At 37.4% G+C, this 20517-nt stretch overlaps 1 protein-coding gene across 1 annotated transcript in view; it reads left to right on the top strand.

Moving 5' to 3' along the window:
• Positions 1-19611, top strand: part of LOC149070370 (uncharacterized) — a 42906-nt gene extending 23295 nt beyond the window's left edge. The window contains exons 2-7 of the mRNA XM_089249536.1: positions 4280-4409; positions 7229-7323; positions 7905-7997; positions 10595-10657; positions 14541-14621; positions 17181-19611. Of these exons, the coding sequence (XP_089105662.1) occupies positions 4280-4409; positions 7229-7323; positions 7905-7997; positions 10595-10657; positions 14541-14621; positions 17181-17309 (591 nt within the window). The 3' untranslated portion in view covers positions 17310-19611. The remainder of the gene's footprint in view (positions 1-4279; positions 4410-7228; positions 7324-7904; positions 7998-10594; positions 10658-14540; positions 14622-17180) is intronic.
• Positions 19612-20517: the final 906 nt, after the last annotated feature.

The following is a 20517-nucleotide window of genomic DNA, read 5'->3' on the forward strand; positions in this document are numbered from 1 at the left end:
GAACGCAAAGGGTTCGCTCACTCAAACTGCCGGGGGCCACGATGCCCGGTACCTCTGAGATCCACAGAGCTAAGCCAAACTAACAGGGGAGAAAAAAAACAACGAACCACAAAAACATTAAACGAATCAGACACTGGAGGGAACCCGACCCAGAGCTACCTAACCGTGTCTCGTGCCCACGACCGAAGCCCTAAAAACTGTGAAACTTACCAAGTCTAGGTTAAGCCTCTTAGAGAGGCCCTCCTTAAAGACTCGACGCAAAACGCGTCTTACCCGAACGAAATCTCCAACACGAATGATCTTCAACAGACCTCTCAGTTACTACCAAAACATATTGTTACAGATTTCCATCGTTCCATCGTTCAATAATGATAGAGAGAGAGAAAATAAGCCCTTTGTTGAAGCCATTGTTATTTAATTACGGTAGAGCGGGATAGTCCTCACATCATCTCGAATATTAACCTCAGATTTTACTTGCAACGTTTTATGCACTAGGATGAGGAATTAGACAGGGGAAATCAATTGAAAATCATTAGAGTAGATTCCAGATAAAAAAGGGGGTTCACGAACCCCTTGTGGGTCCTTGGAAAGATTTCAGGACAGAAAAGGGAGTGAGTGGGGGTCACCGAGCTCGGGTGAGTAGTACGAGTGCCTTTTTCGAACTTTCAGACATGGGCTAAATTCAAACTTCCCTCAAATCACGCGAATCACCCAGTTTACGTCCCCCACATTCTGCAACAGGGGCCCCCAAACCATATTTTTCACGGACCCCCCCCCCCCCACTACAATGAATCTATAGAGTGAAGAGAAAAATATGATAAGAATCGTCGTGGAATCCAGGGCCTGAGCCCTGTCAACCCCACTCGTGAGGGGGGGGGGGTATTTTATATAGTGGCATTTTGACGGATGGGACGATGGGTCCGAAGGTAAGGCCTAAATAATTGAAGACATATTTCTTCTTAAATTATTTCTTTCCCTGTTTCTGAAATTTTAATTTTTTTGTATAATTATTGCTTTTATTAATTCTGAAACTAATTCAAATAATTCTGATATTATTTCTTTAATTATTTCCCGAAAGTATTTTTTTAAATTATTCTGAAATTACTAATTTTAATTCTTTCGATGAGAAAAATTATTAAGATCCCAGCCTAGGGGCCCCGCTACAGGATGCAGGGGCCATCACTGTAGTCGCAATTTTTTGATAATTGAGATCCACATGGATTGGTTAAATTCTGGTTTTTAACCAATCTACGTTGGTCTCTTACCCAAAAAGTTTGACTACAGTTTAAACCATGTCGGTGAATACGGCCCTTAGTGGGACCGACTGCGTTCGATCAAAACAATCCATACGCTTGTCATTAGTGCGATCGATCAGTCCAAGTGATTTGCAGAAAAAAAAAATTAAATAATTATGAATAATATTTGTTTTCAATTTTGAAGAGTATACAAACTGTATGTGCATTTCGACAGCATGTTTTTGGGCTTCTCATGGTGTTGTTTTCGCGGAATTCGATAAAAATATATGTTTTGGTGAGATCTAATGTCTACTAAAGTGCGAACGAAGACATCAACTGACTTTGATGGATAGTGTAGAAGCGACCATTGTCTGAAGTTTCCAGACGTGAACGCTGTTGTTTTTTCTGTTGATTATAACTCACGTCTAGACCGATCCAGTATGACAGCAAAAAAATTAATATATAAATTTATAACACATGTTTTTAGAGGGGGAAATAACAAAATTTTAACCTGAGTTTTGCTCTTCGATGGTAAAAAAAGTAGACTTTTCACAGAAAAATGAAATAAATCTTCATGTTATTTGATGGCGCGTATCATCACGGCCACTTTCGTCTGTAGATAACTTATTTTTGGTGCGATAAATTGGCATGAATGTTTTTTTTTCTGATCCGTTGACTATTCTATTCTCACATGAAATTTTCCCAATGCTTGGCTGATTTGCAGAATTCAGCCGGCAGAACGTAATAGTTAGCCTCATTCATATTTTTAAGAGAACCTGATAACAGGTCACGGCCTTTTTGTTTTTTTTAAATTGAAGTACATAACAATAAAGACAGCATTAAGCTTAATGTAATTTACTTCAAATTAAAACTTCAAATTATTCGTTCGTACAGGATGTCCCATAAATTCGTAAATAGTTTAAAAAAATTTGAAAAAAAAATTGGTATATTTAATTGCAGGAAAAAAATTAGTTCAAAATTTTGTCGATAGAGCACGCAGCACTAATGCAAATCACTGGAAATATGCAAATCAGAGTCATATAAAATGTAGGATGTACGATTAACAGTTCATTTCTGAATTTTTTTTCCTCACAATGGTGCTAACATTAGGTTTTCATTGTGACGTTAACATTGCTGTTAACGTCACAATGTTGGTGAAATTGTTTTACCTCAGCCATGAATCGCCAGTTGGAGCTTCACGAAAGTTTCGGACACAGAAGAGATTGGAGAAAGGTTCAGGTGCAATCACCCCAGCTGGAAGGTTTCCCTGGCCCTCTATCGACAAAAGTGTTTATTTATTACAAAAAAACGAACTAATTTTCTTTTTTTCTGTAGAAAAAGTAAAATTAAAAAAAATCTTTCCTTCTTAAGAACAACTTTTTTGCAAACACTACAATTAAATGCTCCAGTTCCTTCGATTACTATGAATTTTGAAACTATTTACGAATTTACGGGGCACCCTGTATTCTGATGGGTTTGAAAAATTCTTCTCCGCTTAAACTAGACTTACGAAGGTTGTAACTGGTGACTGATGTGAATATGAATTCGGGAAAAAGCTATACCACTACGCTACAAGAGTAACGAACTTCTTAACTTAGATTTTATGTTGAACGCGTGGGACCGTACATTGGCAGTCGGTCCAAACTCAACCAATAGCTCATATATACCGCCACTTTTGCCACCAGAAGGCGGTGGTGGCAAAGTAGCCCCGTGCACTCATGGATGGTTCGACTCCCCACGGAAGTTTTTATTTATTTTTTCCTGCTGATCCTCGTGTCAGCTAGCTGTTAAAACCTTCGTATGAATAGCGGGGAGAGCGACATCACACACACACACACATCTTCAAATGAACTAGACTATCTTCAAACAGTGTCTGTAGCATTGCACGGGGCGTTTGTGCCATGTCTTCATTCTTGAAAAGCGCTTGGTCAGAAGTTTAGACAGGTTCGTAAAGCAAGTATTTTTTCCTTTCTAAGGATAGAGAAAGAAAGAGACCTCTCAAGGAGATGGGATTCTTGTTGTGGACGAGGAGTTGGTACACCACCACCCAGACTGGTAAACATTTCTCGAAGATCATCCATAGGTGGTAGATTAGATCATGGCTCATAGGCCCTTAATACGTTCCAAGATTAGTCTTGGGCGAGTCGTACCGTAGAAGCCGCCCTCCTTTCCAATTTTCCAATCCATCTGACGATACATTGATAGAAGAACGCCAACATTCACAGCACGGAGAGTGTTCAGGAAGCAAATATTCACCAAGGAATATTGGGCTATGCTGGGCCCCCAGTTTGTAGCCAGCCTATGCGACTGGTGCTTCACTGCAGGGGGGGGGGAGAAACATTGGAAGCAAATATTCACGAATGGCTATTGGACTAGGCTGGACACGAGTGTGGCCCTAGCCTAAGATTAAGAACAAATGAAGCTAAAGCCCCACTGGTGTCCATCTTGGCCCAATAGTCATTCGTAAATATTCCCTTCCATCCAATGTTTGCTTCCCCGTTCCCTGCTGCAATGAAGCACCAGCAGCATAGGCTCGCCACGCACAGGCGCATTAGGCAAAGTTTCGTTGGCGAATATTTTCTCACAGAAAAATTTAATACGCCAACGAGTGTTGTGACTGTTGGCATTCTTCGACCAATGCGTGGCCAAACGGATTGGAAAATCGGGAAGAAAGGTGGCTCCAAAGCGTATTAAAGACTCTCTCTCTCTCTCTCCTTTAACTGAGGGAGTGGGGCTGGAAGGTTCTGGTCGTTCTCTTCGTCCCAAGCTTCCAATTCCTTCCAGCCTCCAACATTTGACGATCATTGCCAATAGTAGAGCGGCCACTCTACCTGCCCATGACCAACCCTGGGACGTATTAGGCAAGGTTGGACATGGTCCTAGCTTAACAAAATGAAGGAACAAGAACTAAATAAAAACTGGTTGAAGTATTGTTTCTTAGGTATCGAGAAATAATAACGATGCTGCACTTCTGTGTTGGCAATTAACATGTTGTTATGCGGAAAGCATGGCATGTGAATAATAGCGATAACTTTATTTTATAGGTGGAAAGTGTTTTGATGTTAATTCTGGCCGTTTTCGACGTTTATTGCCTCGCAGAAGCCCAGCCCGGCTCGACACATTATCGCTATTATGGCATCAGCTTTCTTTTCGTATACAGTGGAAATGAACACGGTGAGTCAATTAAACACTACTTACTGTAGTGAAATTTAGCTCGTATGCATTTGATTTCAAAGCCACGATTTTAAATAGCTGAGCAAATTGATTTACATCGCAATTACCTTTTTATTCATTGCCCCTAATCCAAATCTTTCCATGTTGAAATATGTTGATGATGGAGAGTGGAATATTTAGAAGTATAACACGATCAAAATTCATTGCAAAAAATATCATTTTTCTGTGATAAAAGATCGTCAACCAAACAAACTGTCACATCTCTCTCTCTCTCTCTCTCTCTGAACGAAATTTACTCTGTAACAATAGAATCGTCGTGGAGATCGTTAACCTAGATCGTAACCGTGATCGTAACCTAGATCGTTGAGATATCGATGATTAAAATCTTTGATTTTTACCACTTGTAGGAGCCATTTAAAAAATAGCAAATATCTCGGTAAATCGTCATTCAATTATTACGGGGTAGTGCTTTTTTCCTATATTCTGTATGTAATAAAGAGAAGTGAATTTTGCTAATTAACAATTTCTTTGATTGGGGAGGGGGTTATTATACAAATTTTAATTACTATATCTCTCCTGGAAAAAAAAGGATAAAACCATCCCAAAAAGTATCCTGATTTTTTTTTTCCTAGAACATTTTTATATTTTACTTGAATTTCGAAAAGAACCATAGAATTTATATTCCTTTCGAACACTTGGAGAATTAATTATTTTTTTTTTATGTTGGAATTGAGTTTATATATATATATATATATATATATATACATACATACATACATATATATATATATATATATATATTGTATTAAAATCGAATTCATAATCCCTTTGGACACTTGATTTTGAACTAGAACTAATTATCTAATCATACTACATTGCTAACTAAGAGGGAGAGAGAGAGATGGCTTCTTCATTTCCGAACACGTCCATTCCTGTAAACGATATCTCCTTAAGAAGATGTGAGGTGGAATGTGTGTAGTCTTTCAGGTTCAAGGACACTTAGACAAACACCTTTTGTATGTCCGAGTAAACTCTTAAAATTAGCTCATTAACTATTATTTCATTCCAAGTCTTACGTAGACTTGTATTTGCATCCAAATACGCCACTGACAATTTTTCGGTGACATCGTCACTCATACCCCGAGGACGACTGAGCTATTCCAACGCCCAATTTATGAACCAGAGAGAACGAACGCACTGAGGTCTCGCCATACCGGAATTTTTCCTGTGTCTGGCTGATTAAATAAACATCACGAACTTCTACGGTATTCGTACAATGTTATTAGATAAGTACATCAACCCGAATTTCTAAGTATTCACGATGCATGTTTGGTTTTTAGGAACCTGTAAAAAAATCCGCATCCGCCAAGGGACGTGTTGGAACGGAGCTTGTTCTGTTGGGTTAATCGTGACGAATCGGCTTTTCCACGAGTCACGCCAAAAGCAGGTGCGAATTACGCCTCGATTTTTGGAGGCCGCATTCGTTGGACGAGAGCGAATCATTATATCAAGTCTTTCGTCGAATTTTTTTTCTTTGATCTTTGTGACCTGCGTTGATTATTTAGAGGAAAAAAAAACGCACCTGCTTTTACGACATTATTATTAAGAATACCTGCTTTTTATATAATGCAAGTATTTTGCAATCTCGTTGGTGAATCCAACTTGTTTTGCATTCACTCTTTATAGTCCCATTACTTAAAACCAGTTCCTTTTTGTTTAACTTTTCTGACATGAATACGATCCATGTTAAAAGATTTACATGCATAATGAATAAGGGTTTTGAAAGTAATTCGATTTTTTTACAGTGATTATAATCCGAAAATTTAAATTTGAATTTCAAAAGATTTTTTCAGCTGTTCAGGATAGTTAATTAATCGTGTTTTTGGAGTATATTATAAAATGATACACTATACGTTCAAAGAAGTTCTGAACCTTATTTTATTCTGGAAGAATGAATACAGATAGAACCTGCTGTTTGTTTCGTGTTTCCTTCGAAGTAGCTACCCTGCGGAATTGTGCATTTTTGCCATTGTTCATACAAGGATGCAAATGTGGATTGCAAATTTTCTTTTGTCGCGTCGTCCAGCGCCTTCGTCGCTGTACTTTTTCCGAACCTGAGAATCGTTGCCCCTTGTGTGAATTCTTTATCGGAGAGGAAAAAAAGGAAAAGTCGCTCATTCTGATGGAGATATTTCGATGAAACTTGGTACATAGGATACATTTTCACCTGGTGGTCAGAAATTGAACTATTTCTTCATATTCAATCTTTCTCTCTCCCCCCCCCCCATAGTCCGTATATCTTATATGCCAAGTTTCATCAAAATAACTCCATCAGAATGGGCGCTACATACGTCTGAGTAGTGTCAGTTTATTTATAACCACCCTGTATAATTAATTTCTAAATTATGTAAATTTCCTTCGTCCCCGATAAAGCTATTTATAATGAACTTCGTTTAAAAAATAGAACATTTTTCGTGTCATGACACTTTGATGTTAGTGAGCAAGTCAGAGCGTCAGGCATTGCAGGCCCAATAAATCTTTTTTTTTTTATCGCCACAATTGGAAAAACGAAATAAAAACAGAAGCAAAAACATCAAAAAAGCAATGTTTTATCCGAGCCGTTACATTTCCATCGACGTTATAAGCAAGATTCAACAACATTATTCTCCACGAAAATCAGTCAGGGAACCCCTGTTATCATAGCCAAGGTGTCGTTGCAACCGAGGTCGTTATAACCGAGTTTTAATGCGTACGGAAGCATTTAATCAGGGTTGGACTGTTATTTGATATGGACCTTTTTATATTATTTATCATTTCAGTGAGGAACCTACTGATCATGTGCTCAGTGATATCATTCGTGCTCGGATGTTTTCTTCTCGCAGGTGCTCTGATACTGATGAACGCACTGAAAAAGGTACAGTCAGAAACTCCTAATTAATAACACCACTTTTTCTTGTATTAATAACTTTTTTGGGGTTTAAGAGTAGATGAATATCTCTCTTAGAAATAATGCTCCAACAGAGTTATCGATCATGCATACGTATCGATTAGAATCATTCCGTGGCAACGGTTTTGAGTATTTGGCAAATCGCGAAGCGTGTCATAATTTGATTAGGAAAAGTATCCGATCTGGAGAATTTTCCTAATCTAATCAAACATTCCCAAAATTAGATTTGTCCTACGTTTTTACTTGATTCACTTGTGACTTGTTATATCGATTCCTGTAAAGTCAGTCAGTCGATAGAACTCAAACAGCAAGATACAATGTTGTGAAACATTGTGTTATAACACGATATTATTTCGTGAACGTAACTTATTGTTATCGGGATTTCTACGGATATATAAGGATGTAAATGACACATTTCAGAAATATCTCATTGAAATATATTTCGAAATGTTTGGAATGTTTTCAATGGTTCTTGGAACCGAGATTGGTCGGTATATTTTAATGATCTCCATCTATAGTGATATACATTCTCCAATTTTCTCATCTAGGAATTCGAGAAGAAATTCCGACCTTGGCTTATAGTCATGTTTATATTCACATGCTGGAGAGTTATAGCTGTATTGTACAGGTCCATCGTCAATGTAAGTATTATTGTCCTACAAAAATATATTTTCTCTAATGCAACTGGGTTGGGACACGCCTGGGGGGTCCCCGATTTAGTAAACATTCTGAGGGGGAAGTCAGCGTACAAAAAAGGCGTGTATAATTATGGAATACAAAGGTTTTAAACAGCTGGCTGATGCGAAGATATATTTTTGAGAAGAGAGAAAATTCAACTGCCCCTGTGGGGAATCGAACCCACGTTCTTTCACTTTCCGGGTAAACGTCCTAGTTACTGCAGAGGGAACCCCGAATATCTCAATCTTTCGTTGGAGCTCGTGTGCACTGAACGGGACCGTGTATAGGCGGTTGGACACAATTCAGGCCAAAGCTCACAATTGCTGACGATGGCACCAGGTGGGGACTTATCCGAGGATGACGTCATTCTCCTCTATCCATACTAAGGTTTTAAACAGCTGGCTGACGCGAAGATATTATTTTGGAAAGGGAAAATTCAACTACCCCTGCGGGTACAGTGCACACGAGCTCCAAAGGAAGAATGAGATCGTTAGTCTAGTGGTCTAGGGCGTGGGTTCGATTCCCCGTAGGGGCAGTTCAATTTTTTTTTTCTCTTTCCAAAAATATATCTTCGCATCAGCCAGCCGTTAAAAACCGTTGTGTGGATAGCGGAAAGTGACGTCATCCTCGGATAATTATGGAATGTACAAAAATGCTATAAAATACAAGGCATCCCATAAATTCGTTTATAGTTTGAAAATTTAGGGGGAATAGGGATATTTGAATGCTTTTTGCAAAAAAGTTATTCACACAAAGGGGAGATTTTTCTTTTTTGGTGCGGAAAAAAAAAAAAGTTCAAAATTTTTGTAGGTAGAGGGCGCTGCACGACAGAAAATCATTGGAAATATTCAAATCAGAGTCCTATAAAATGCAGGGTGTATAATTAACAGCTCATTTCCGAATTTTCTTGTTACTGAACTTGTAAACACAAGGTTTTCATCGCGATGTTGACATTGGCGGATAAAGCACTGTTGGTGAAGTTGTTTCACCTCAGCCACGAATTGCCAGCTGAAGCTTTGCGAACGTTCCGAATACAGAGAAAAGTTCAGGTTTCAGGTGCAATCACTCACCTTCGTGCAACGTCCTAAATCAACGAAAATTTGAGTAAACGTTTTTTCCGAACTCAAAAAGTCCCGCGCGCGTGTGTGCGCGTGCGTGTGTGTGAGAGAGAGAGAGAAATTCTCAAAACGCATTCAAATACAGTCAAACCTCGTTAATGAGTCACTCTTGAGAGAGAGCACAAAAATGACTCAGTAAGCGGAGCGACTCGTTAAACGGTGTAAGCCATAGGTGTGCCAATTCCTGCCTGAGGACAACTGGAACTTCCAAAGAGTGACCCGGTAAGCGGAGTGACGTGTTAACCAGGTGACGCAGTAACGAGGTTTGACTGTATACCGATATTCCTCCAATTTTTAACTATTCACAACATTAAATATATCACGACACGAGGGGGTGTCGGCATAGAAAAGACAATGTATAATTGCAGAATTTACAAAAACGATGGAAGATATGAGCACACTGAAGAAAAGTTACTGAGATTTCGGAATTGATTTCAGAACCGTTTTTATTGTTGAATGTATATTCGAAAATATCAGAATTATTTTGAACGAAAAAGTTTGACTTCACAATGAAAAAATTTCATAATAATTGAATGGAAAAATTTTAGAATATTATTAGATGAAAAAAATATCTGTGAATTATTTTAAAATGAAATACAATTGATCGAATAAAATTTCAGAATTATTGAATGAAAATAGTTAAGAAGTATTTCTTGGAGAAGATTCTCATCTACAGTAAAAGAGGGGGGGTGGCCGTTAATCTGGGTTTGAAATGCATACTTTTGTTATACAATGGGAAATTATTATTTGGCCGTAAAACAGGGGTGTCCTTCAAGAGGGGTTTTTACTGTATATCACGGGAAAATTTCTGAATAATATCATGGGGAAAAATCTGAATAATATCGTGGAAGAAATTTCCGACTTATTTGATGCAAAAAGTTTGATAATTATTTGATGCAAAAAGTTTGGTAATTATTTGATGCAAAAAGTTTGATAATTATTTGATGCAAAAAGTTTGATAATTATTGAATGGAAAAAGTTTGATAATTATTTAATGCAAAAAGTTTGATAATTATTGAATGGAAAAAGTTTGATAATTATTTGATGCAAAAAGTTTGATAATTATTTGATGCAAAAAGTTTGATAATTATTTGATGCAAAAAGTTTGATAATTATTGAATGGAAAAAGTTTGATAATTATTTGATGCAAAAAGTTTGATAATTATTGAATGAAAAAAACTTCAGAATTATTAAATGCAAATCTATCAGTAAAATATGCTCTCTGTTTTTGGTGAAGTGCTGTTGAGCATTCTCTAAAGACAAAACCACCCTCTACCGCCATTGTTATTGCGATTCGACCGCACATTCTGTGACCAAAAATGCTTATTTAGGTAGTAATAATCCTCACACTATATGATATACTGTACATTTGGGATTTCCCATCAATGAATACTGGATGAATATTGTTTAAATAAAAGAAAATTAATTTGTCTATTTTTCAGGATCTGTACTTCAGTTATCATCAAGCAATGCTCGTGATATGGATCATGCTGATAGCAGCAAACGTAATTATCTTTTATATCGTCATTTTGTACAGGGTGTCCATAAATTCGCACATAGTTTAAAAAATTCATAAAAATTTAAGGAATTGGTGCATTTGAAAGCGGTTTGAAAAGGTCCTTTTAGTGGTAGAAAAAATTTTATTTAAATTTTTTGTCGATAGAGAGCACTGCATGAAAGCAAATCACTGGAAATTTGAAAATCAGAGTCCTATAAAATGCAAGGTGTGTGATTAAAAGCTCATTTCTGGGATTTTCCCCTGTTTGTTTAGTGGCACTTACATAAGGTTTTTTATTGTGATATTAACTATCAGTGGATAAAGCACTGTTCTACAACCGTAAAGTTGTTTTACCTTAGTCACGAAACGCTGACCGAAGCTTTACGAACGTTTCGGGCACAGAAGTGATTGAATGAAAGTTCGGACCAAGAATTCTGCTATTTCCTTTCGTGCAGCGGCCTCTGTCGACAAAAAATTTAACAAAAAACTCTTTGCAGTCCAAAAAAAATCCCTTTTTGTGAGAATAAATTTTCGCATACAGCGATGAATTTTTAAACTGTTTACGAATTTATGGGACATCCGATATATCTTTCATCCTCATCCTCTACAAATAATATGACATTATTACAAAATAAACAAAACCCACCCAACTAATGATGGTAGGTTCTTTTAAGAGTCAAGTGATCTTAAGCATGAGTCTACAAATCCCCACTAGGATGCCTTGGAGAGATTCCAGGGGATCCGTGAGCATGGATGAGAGAACAATCACCTCATTGTCATTACACTGCTATGTACTGAATGTTATTTAGTAAAGGCGTCCGTGGACTTCATCTAAATTGCACAAAAAGTCCGTGAAACACCGCTCAAGAACCCATGTTCTAGGTAGTACTAAATTCAACAGAGTATGATGAAATATGTATTGCGCGGTTATATTTTCCCTTATTATATGATGTCTTCTAATGCGGATTTCGAGTAGGTCATATAAATCTATTCACAGCCAGGGGTTATGGGTCACGAACCACGTTTGATTGAAAAGGGTCTTCCGAGAAGGGTCATACAAATCCACTTGCAGCCAGGGATTCCTGAGCTATGGGTCACAACACAAATTCTAATCATAGGGGCTTCCTAAATGAGTCGTACAAATCCACAGCCCCGTTATAAATGCACTTATTGTGTCGCTGATTTCACTGAATTACAAAAAAAAAGTCCCAAGGGTAGCGAAGCTAATTTTTTGAAAAGGAGTTAAGAACCCCTGCTCTAGGCCCTACATAGAGCAAAGACAAGACGAAAACTCTTTCAACTCTAATTTTACCCAAAATTTCTAACGAATTTGTTGCATTATGAAAAAATGAATGGTTATAACGTTTTGGATCGACTCCAATTTTTCTGTATCATCAACAACCATTTTCGATCCACTGCTGGATGGAGGTCTCTAAATTTTTCCCATTCTGCTCTGTCAGCACCTCCTAGAGATAGAAGGCCTCCGCACTGATTGCCATAAACGTCATTCAAACTACCTCAGCAAGTTTGCCACATTTTGAAACACAGCATCCTATTTCATTTCTTCTTATTCTGGCGTAGAATATTCCTGATTGACTCACGGATACCTCATAGTGATTGGATGTGGGGCATATTGTATTTGTATTTGTATTAGAAATCGAGCCCGATCATTTCTTTTCCTCACAACGATGATACTGGCACGAGCAGGGAATTTTTTTTGCGTGCGGACGCTTAACACTACGGTGGAACCAATCTAGAATACTTGTGGTCCATCTGTTGTCCTGTCTTCTTGCAATACGTCCAGCCCATTTCTGTATGCAACCTAGAAAATCGGCATTACTTCTAGTTCAGAATGGAGAAATTAATTTCTGAATCGATATTTAGAGAAGTGTTGTTTCAAGCGAGTTTGCGACAAGCAATTCCACCGATTTCGCACACGCAGCAGCATTGTTGCAAAATTTAATTGCAAGTGGCAGTAAATTGATCAGCAGGTTTCGCCAAGAACAACCGCGTCGTATTGAGGACACGTTTTCACTCGAACGTGAAGAAACGCAGTTTATTAAATTACATGTAACTTGGCTTATTATCGGGTTATTAAAATGCGATTACATCCCTTTCTGTGGAGTTTTAATGGGAGAATATCCGAATGAATTCTTTCCGGACTCTTGAGAAAATGAGGCGGTCGCTTAATGATCAACTAAAGACTTTTCGGTACTTTCGAAAGCTAGTCCAGCTGTAAATTAATTTTAACTGTTAGATTTATTATAAGTCTATCCCATATACCGTCGGCCCCACCTAATCGGATAACAGAAACCTCGCTTAAACGGATAAAATCCTCCGTCAGAGAAATTTCTCTTTGAGTCAATAGAGGGCGGTGACTTTCCTAATGAAAAGTATAAATCTTAGGTGTTGTGTTCATTGTAAAATTAAATATAATTTTCATTTCATTTTTGATGTCTGATTTATACGAGAATCTTTATTAATATTGATCTTCCATTAGTTTTCAATATACAAACTATACTAATGCTGTAAAATGGGGGCCTACCCTAGTGCTAATGCGGTATTATGTATTTTTATATGAGGTTTGCATTTTTCTCTTAATCTTCTTCAAAATATTCTCGATGTATTCACATTATTAACACACAAACTCGTTTTTCTCACTTTTCTTTCTTTGTGTAATTTTGAGCGTCCGTGTATTCTCTCCTGTAACTGTGCATCATGCGACAATTTTATTCACGCCACCACATATTCCTCTATAATTCTGACGAACTAGGAAGTGCGTAACGCTTTCCCTAGCCGTTTGCGTGTTCGTGTAGTTTGTAAGTGAATTGTTTATTCATATATTTTCATGGAATAGCGTATTGTTAGATATTTGAAATGCAACGGACCTGCATGTGAACTCTTCCCCCTAGCCGCTAATTTTCTATTCCTTCCGCAGGTACACAATTGCATCTTTTCTCAATGTAGTTTTTATATACAGTATGTCACGCACTTTCCCCCTTTTCCAGTAGTGCCAGATGTAATTGCATGCATACCCAATTTTGTAAGCAATGTACTTTTTTTTTTCGTGCAGCCCTTGCTTTCAACTGTACGTGTATTTTTCGATACTTTAATTTTTCACACCATCTTGATTCTTCCTGCCTCTGTCATACTCTTTTTTTACCCCGTCAGTCACCTATCGGTTAGAAATTCTTCGGAATATGGACTGGGTTGCCGTTTTGGATTTAGTAAGTGATAATGCGGCCTTTATCTCATCTGCCGTCCGTCGTAGAGGTGTGATTCCGATTTCAAAAATGCTCAAAATGGGGTTCAAAATTTACTCTGTACCTGAGTGAGAATACAGCGTGTTACAAATTAGAAAAAAAAATCTAAATTTTTATATATACGGTCTCTCTGTCCTCTAATTTCCAATTGGAAAGTTGATGTATCTGAGAGTCCCTGTATGAAAGTATCTCCTGAGCCCAGCAAAAAATATCTCATGTTTTCAACTGCTAAGTTCAAAAATCGGAGAAATGCTCTCCGATTTTGGACGTGTTCAAATGTTCAAAAATGAAACAATGTTCAACATTGAAAATGTTCAAAAACATTTACGTTTTTCCCTGCAAAATAACACTATAATCACTGCTTAGGGGGAGGTTCGCCCTTGCGCACGCCAATGGTAATAACACACAAGATACAAGATTGTGGGTTGAAGTTGGAGGAAAGTTCCAGGGTCTTGTTAAGAAGGGTGAATGTATATATATTAGAATGAGTGTATATTTAAGAAGCATACACTCTGTATGTTTATAATATGCGGATCCAAAATTTTGCCTTCCTCATTATTCATTGCGCATTACGTCATATTGTGTTGTGAGTACATCTTCTGATTGCTGTTGTTGTCGTTTTTTAAGGTATTCGCATGGCTAGTCGTGATGTCGAATTATCAGGAGCTTGCCAATGTTACAAGACTCGAAGACATGGCCAAACTGAAAGTAAGTCCCTATACCCTCTAGTCTCATAAATGACAACTTAGGTCAACAATTTCAAAAACTGCGTATTATTGGGAAATTCTTATTGAATTTTGAAAAAAATTTAAGAGTAATATTAAATAAAATTTTATAAAAATAATTGACAATCAATTGACCCAAAACCTTTAGTTCATAAGTATCATACTACTTAACTACTTAAGCATATAATGCACCTCGTACACATTTGCTCTGTCAGACTTATGCTTTTCGTATAGTACCAGTGCAGCCATCTGCCTTCTACGTTTTGAAGTGAAAAGAGTAAATGCTGGAATTTTCAACATGAATGTGAGTATCATGTTGAAGGACAACCTGCTTTTGCCGCTGTGATGGTCGAGCGGTCATAGTGACGGACTCGCATCGCGAGTCCCGGGTTCGAACCCACCGTTGCCGCAGTAGTGGACAGTTGAAGTTGGTTTTCTGTGATTCCCGACTTTGAGGCGCGAATGCGAGCCTATCTCCCCGTTTAAAAAGTATCGCCATAGAGACCAACAGATCCGCAAACGGTACAAATGTAATTCAATCATTACACTTAACTTCTGAAATATAGATGGCACTGAAAAAAACACAACACTTGATACGCACTCAGACTGTTAGGTACGCACACTTACACTTCCGGCACAACTCACTAGACAGTAAATTGCCCATAGATAACGATAGACCTGAGTTGTGCTCGGTTTGAAAGCCTGCTTTTTGCGGGAAGACTTTTCGTGACGAGTACACGCCTACTGACCAACAAGATAAATTATTACAAACAGAAGCAAGCTGTAATTGATGTACTTTGCATGCTTTTATAGAGTGTTTAAAATAGCTCATTTGACATTGAATTTCAAGAGTACTTCATATTACCTCACTACCTTTTTAGATGACAGTAATGTCGCGAGTGCAAAATTGCATACGTATTTCTGAAGTTTGTACAGATGATGCTTTATGCGTGATATCGGAATAGACGACAAATTTCAGCAATTAACAATTCTTAAAAGGCAAAAATTGATGAAAAAACGCATAATTGGCGGCTAGAAACTCAGATTTCCGAATTCGATTTCTGACAGCTGAAAAGTGCAATATCTGTGAATTGGATGGCTGTTTTTGGGACGACAATAAATGCGTGGTTCTTTTCCCCCTCGAAGGCGAAATTGAGTTCGTTTATTTCTTCCTATTGATGGAATGGACGAAATTGAACGGGGGAAATTAGTATAATTTTAAATGAAATTTTTTGAAATACTTTCCACAATTAAGGGGTGAAATTTTTTTAAAGAATTTCATAAAATAAACGTAGAAAAACTGCTTGAATCAGCATTCAGAGTGTGACGTATGTCTCCGAAACCTAGCGCAAAATGGATTCTTAAGACCCTATTTCTATGTAGTCATTGAAAAAAAAATATCCATGAGATAGACTGGGATTTTCTATCACTGATTAGAAATTACACCATTTTGATTTCGTTTGTTTCACTTCCATCAAAATTTAAGGCATCCGACTACGTTGAAAACGTAATTTAGGTAGAAAATATTGATTTTTATTTTTTATGAAAATCCCGTTTGTTGCAATTCCAAAACGGGCCTTGTTTTGTTTACATGATGTTCAGAATCGATTACGTCCAATTTACTGTTACGTTTTTATGTACAAGTAATACGTGAATGAAAATTCTAACTATTTTTGACATTTTACTTGAGTTTGAAAAACATGTATTCTAAAAATCTTTTCATTTTATCATTACGAAATTTTAATGTGATATTTTGCTATATATTGCTAAGGTTATGAGCCAAAATCTAAGGTCTATCGCATATATTTGTCTAATTACAGTGTTTTATAGACAAAATGTAGAATGAAATTTCGAAAAATTCACACATTCATTAACAGATTTGAGTGTAACTTACAAGCATAACTACAGTCCTTTAAATTTTGGTTCATAACCTGCACCATAATCGGCTGAATGTACTGTGAATGTAACAAAACATTCCATTCATAGAATTTTTTGCAATCGAGTTTGGAAAATCGCATGAATTTTGTTTAAAATTTTACAATGGCTTTTTCATAGAAAATGACGTGGGTATCCCAACATTTATTATTGGTTTCATCATTTTGGGGCACTTTCTATCAAAAAATGTTATTAAAATTCAGTCAAGCACCATTTTTATAGCAAAGCGGGACAAGAAAGGTAGTCAGATACGTTAATTTTTTGAAAATGACTCGATGTGAATTAAACTTGTCAAAACCCTTACAGATAATTAATTCCCTCTAATAAGCAAAATTCTACAAAAATAGAATTTTAAAATGTCTAAAAATTTTGAACATTTTTGAGAACGAGAAGTTTGAGCTTTCAATTATTTTTCTTCACCGAAAATCGTGGAAAGAAAAATTATCTCTCAGAACGTTTTAGAAGTCCCAATAACAAATACTTCAAAAGAATTAGTTTCGTAATTACAAACATAGCTACCATTTGGTAAATTATTATATGATAATTTGATTCTCACGTGTAATATTTAAATTCACAAAATTAAAATCTGATTTGCTTTCTATTTTAGATGGGCACAGTGAGCAGCCTGAACCAATCTCATTCATTATCGCATCATTCGGTGGATTCAGTGAAACAGCATTCGAATAACACCAGATCCATGACGCCCAAGAGTTCGTCGTCCAACAACTCGGCGTGAAAAAAGATCGGGTTTTTATTTCGATTTTCCATCGGTTTCATCACGATCTAATTAGTTAATTAGCATTTGTCTTCATCACTTCTCTGCCGCCGTTTACTATGTCATTACGTGTTTTCATCATTATCATTGCGGAGAGAGGCGATTAATTGGTCTTAAAACCAAACAACGAAAGAGAAGTGTTTTCTACAATTTTACCAATTTTAATATTATATGGTAGGGGGGGGGGTGGCCGACCTATATCCAAACCACGCAACAATCAATATTATTTTCGATCCACGTGCCACTGTACGAATTCTAACGCACAGACCATACGTCCCCTTTTACGGGACACGAACATTCCGTTCTTCCAAAATATTGTTTTATGTACATTGGATTGTGTACGTACAAGTTCTTTTTACCTACAATATGTTCGGAATAGGCACTGGAACCTGAGAACTCATTATGTTTGCGCCCGCCCTAATAAATTTTGTTAGAGGGCTTTTTTTCTCTAGCTCCTCCCCCTCCCCCTCAAAAATTCATGGATGTGTAATGTAATTGTATTATAGAATGCATGTTCCCCCATGCAGACAATCCTGAATCTCGAGCACATGGGACGTACAGCAACTATGCCCAAAGATGAAAAACCGAACAGAAATGCATTGGGAAAAAAAGTTATTATTTTGAGAGTGCCTACCATACTAAATATATGTGTTTGGCAGCTTAATAAGACCATTCATAAGAAAAGGATTGTTTAGGAATAGAAGAGAATTTCTTTGAAAAATGGAATAGAATTTTTGAAAATCGTTTGTGTGCCACTCCTGATATCATGGCGTGCCGCGGGTTGGCCACCCCTGTTATATGGCATCACCGGGCAAATTATGCAGAGCAACTTTGATAGAGGGTGAATCAAAAGTTCATTAAAATTTTTAAATTTTTCAAAAAAAGAACAAATTACGATATAAAAAAAAATTCGTGAATGGGGTGAAAGAAAAATGAGATTTTTCAATAGTTCCAAAAATTCAAAATATATAGCGCTGAAATGCAATATTATAATCAAATACATGCCAATGAGGGTTAATCAAATCATGCCAATGTTAATAAATGGGATGAATCAGCGCCTCCAAGAGATATAAGGCCTTCGCACGGGTTGCCAAGTTTATCTTTAACGTCATTAAGACCACCTAGCATGTTTGCCGAATTTTGAACCACAGCATCTTATTTCGTTTCTTCTTATTTTGGCGTAGAATCTTCCTGGTTGGCTCACAAATGCCGCATGGTGATTGAATGTGGGGGGAATAGAAATCGCCAATTCTGAGCCGGATTGTTTCTTTTCCGCACAATGACGGTACTCCGTCAGACCAGACACGACCCGGGCTCTATCCCTTCTGGGATGTAAGCCCTTTACCCGTGTGAGTTGGATCGAACAACAATCATGATACTGGCACGTACAGCGGAATTTTTTTTCCTCAGAATGTTCTGAGTGAGGATGGAATACTTGCTGACGTCACGAGTAGCGTGCAGAAGGCCTTCTATCTCTAGGAGGTGCTGGATGGATGCGAGTTCGTTTTGCAATCGATTCCAGTAGATGCCATGATTTCATTTGATTGCCAGTGACCTCATAATTTAATTATCTTGATTATGCGTTGATTAGCACGTATAATCAACTTCATGCACTTTATTCATCTCAGCGCCATATGTTGTTGACTTTGAGAAATAATTTGTTTCTTCCTGTTTGAAAAAAAAAATCCCTCTGATCCAATTTGTGCAAAAACGCAATTTTTAATTTTTCGAAATTTCAATAAACTTTCGGCGCGCATGCGTACACCGAAGTATTTTCTTACCATCGATATAATATAATCGAACGATTCGTAATTTTTCGAAATTGTCAATTTTTAGAATTTTTACCAATTTTCCACGTTAAAAAATTTTTTCAATTCCTCTTCTATTTAAATAATTTGGTGCAATCAAATTTCTTGTTCACTTTAGTTTGCATATTTTGAAATTATATTTACCTTGTTGTTTTTCGTTACCATTATAATCCTGTTGGTGTTTGGCATATTCAAGTTCTAACATGTGTTTTTTCGTTTTTCATATTTTTCATGAGAATCTCATTATTCCATTGTGTAATATTTTCTTTTTTGTTCATTGAATGTATGTATGACCCGGTTGAAATATTTTTAGCTTGTTGCATTTCGGATTAAGAGCATAACAGTGCCGATAATTTTTAGCTTGTTAACTGATTGATTGCATTTGGAAAAATATATACGTAATTGTGTCAAAATGTAATTCCTTATGAAATAAAAATTTTAAAATAAGCTGAGAATGCCTGAAGTGTTTGCGTGTATGTGCAATACCATCCATAGCAGAAGGTCTCTGCCCGAAGCTCGCGACGTCACTAAAGAAGGTCATCCCACGTATAGCCATTGGATATAGCAGGCCGACGCATGCGCCATCTTTACCCTCCAATGGCTCTAGGTGAGATATGCCCCTTCTTCAGTGACGTGACGAGCTTCGCGCGGAGGCCTTCTGCTATAGATGGTAGTGGTATGTGTACCTAAAGGTATGTCTATATATGACAGTGTGGTAATAAATAAATATAGGCGGGACTCTTTTGCTTTTCTTCTTTTTATTTTCCGTGTAAGCGCAAACCGGTTGCAATCTCAACGTACCAAGGCCGCGCCTTTGGTGCTCATGTGAAAGGGTATGCGGATCCGGACCCGCGTCCGCATGCCCTTTCCACACATATTCCGGCACATTAGACAGTTAATTCTAACACCTCGCAATGTCTGAATAGCGAGAATTCAGGATTCCAGCTCAAAGGGAAAAAACCCTGTTTTAGAATAGAATAAAGTAGAAAATGGAACGATTGAACTTTTTGCAACCAATTTTGGGGGGGGGGGGGGAGAAAAACAGATTTGTTCCGTTTTACCAATACCTGTTCACCACACGTCCCGGTTGCCAAACGGGATGTATGGTCACCGTACTTGCGAACGGGACTTTCGGATATAGTTATCATTTCGTTATTGTTATCAGAATCCCCAATTCCCAATGTGTCCACGTTAACGGGGGGAGGGGGCCCTGCGGTCGAAGGCTATAAAAATCACTTCATTGTGGTAGGCCTGAGCTATAGTCGATTTCAGATAAAGGTCGAAGGCTATAGCTCTGTAGCTTTACGATAAATCACAAGATGGACATTAAGAGGTTCGGCACCACCCCCTCGAATCTACCT

The sequence above is a fragment of the Pholcus phalangioides genome, unplaced genomic scaffold (assembly GCF_987345545.1).
Source record: "Pholcus phalangioides strain wild (caught in Gottingen) unplaced genomic scaffold, Ppha-v1.0 ptg000022l_1, whole genome shotgun sequence".
NCBI lineage: Eukaryota > Metazoa > Arthropoda > Arachnida > Araneae > Pholcidae > Pholcus > Pholcus phalangioides.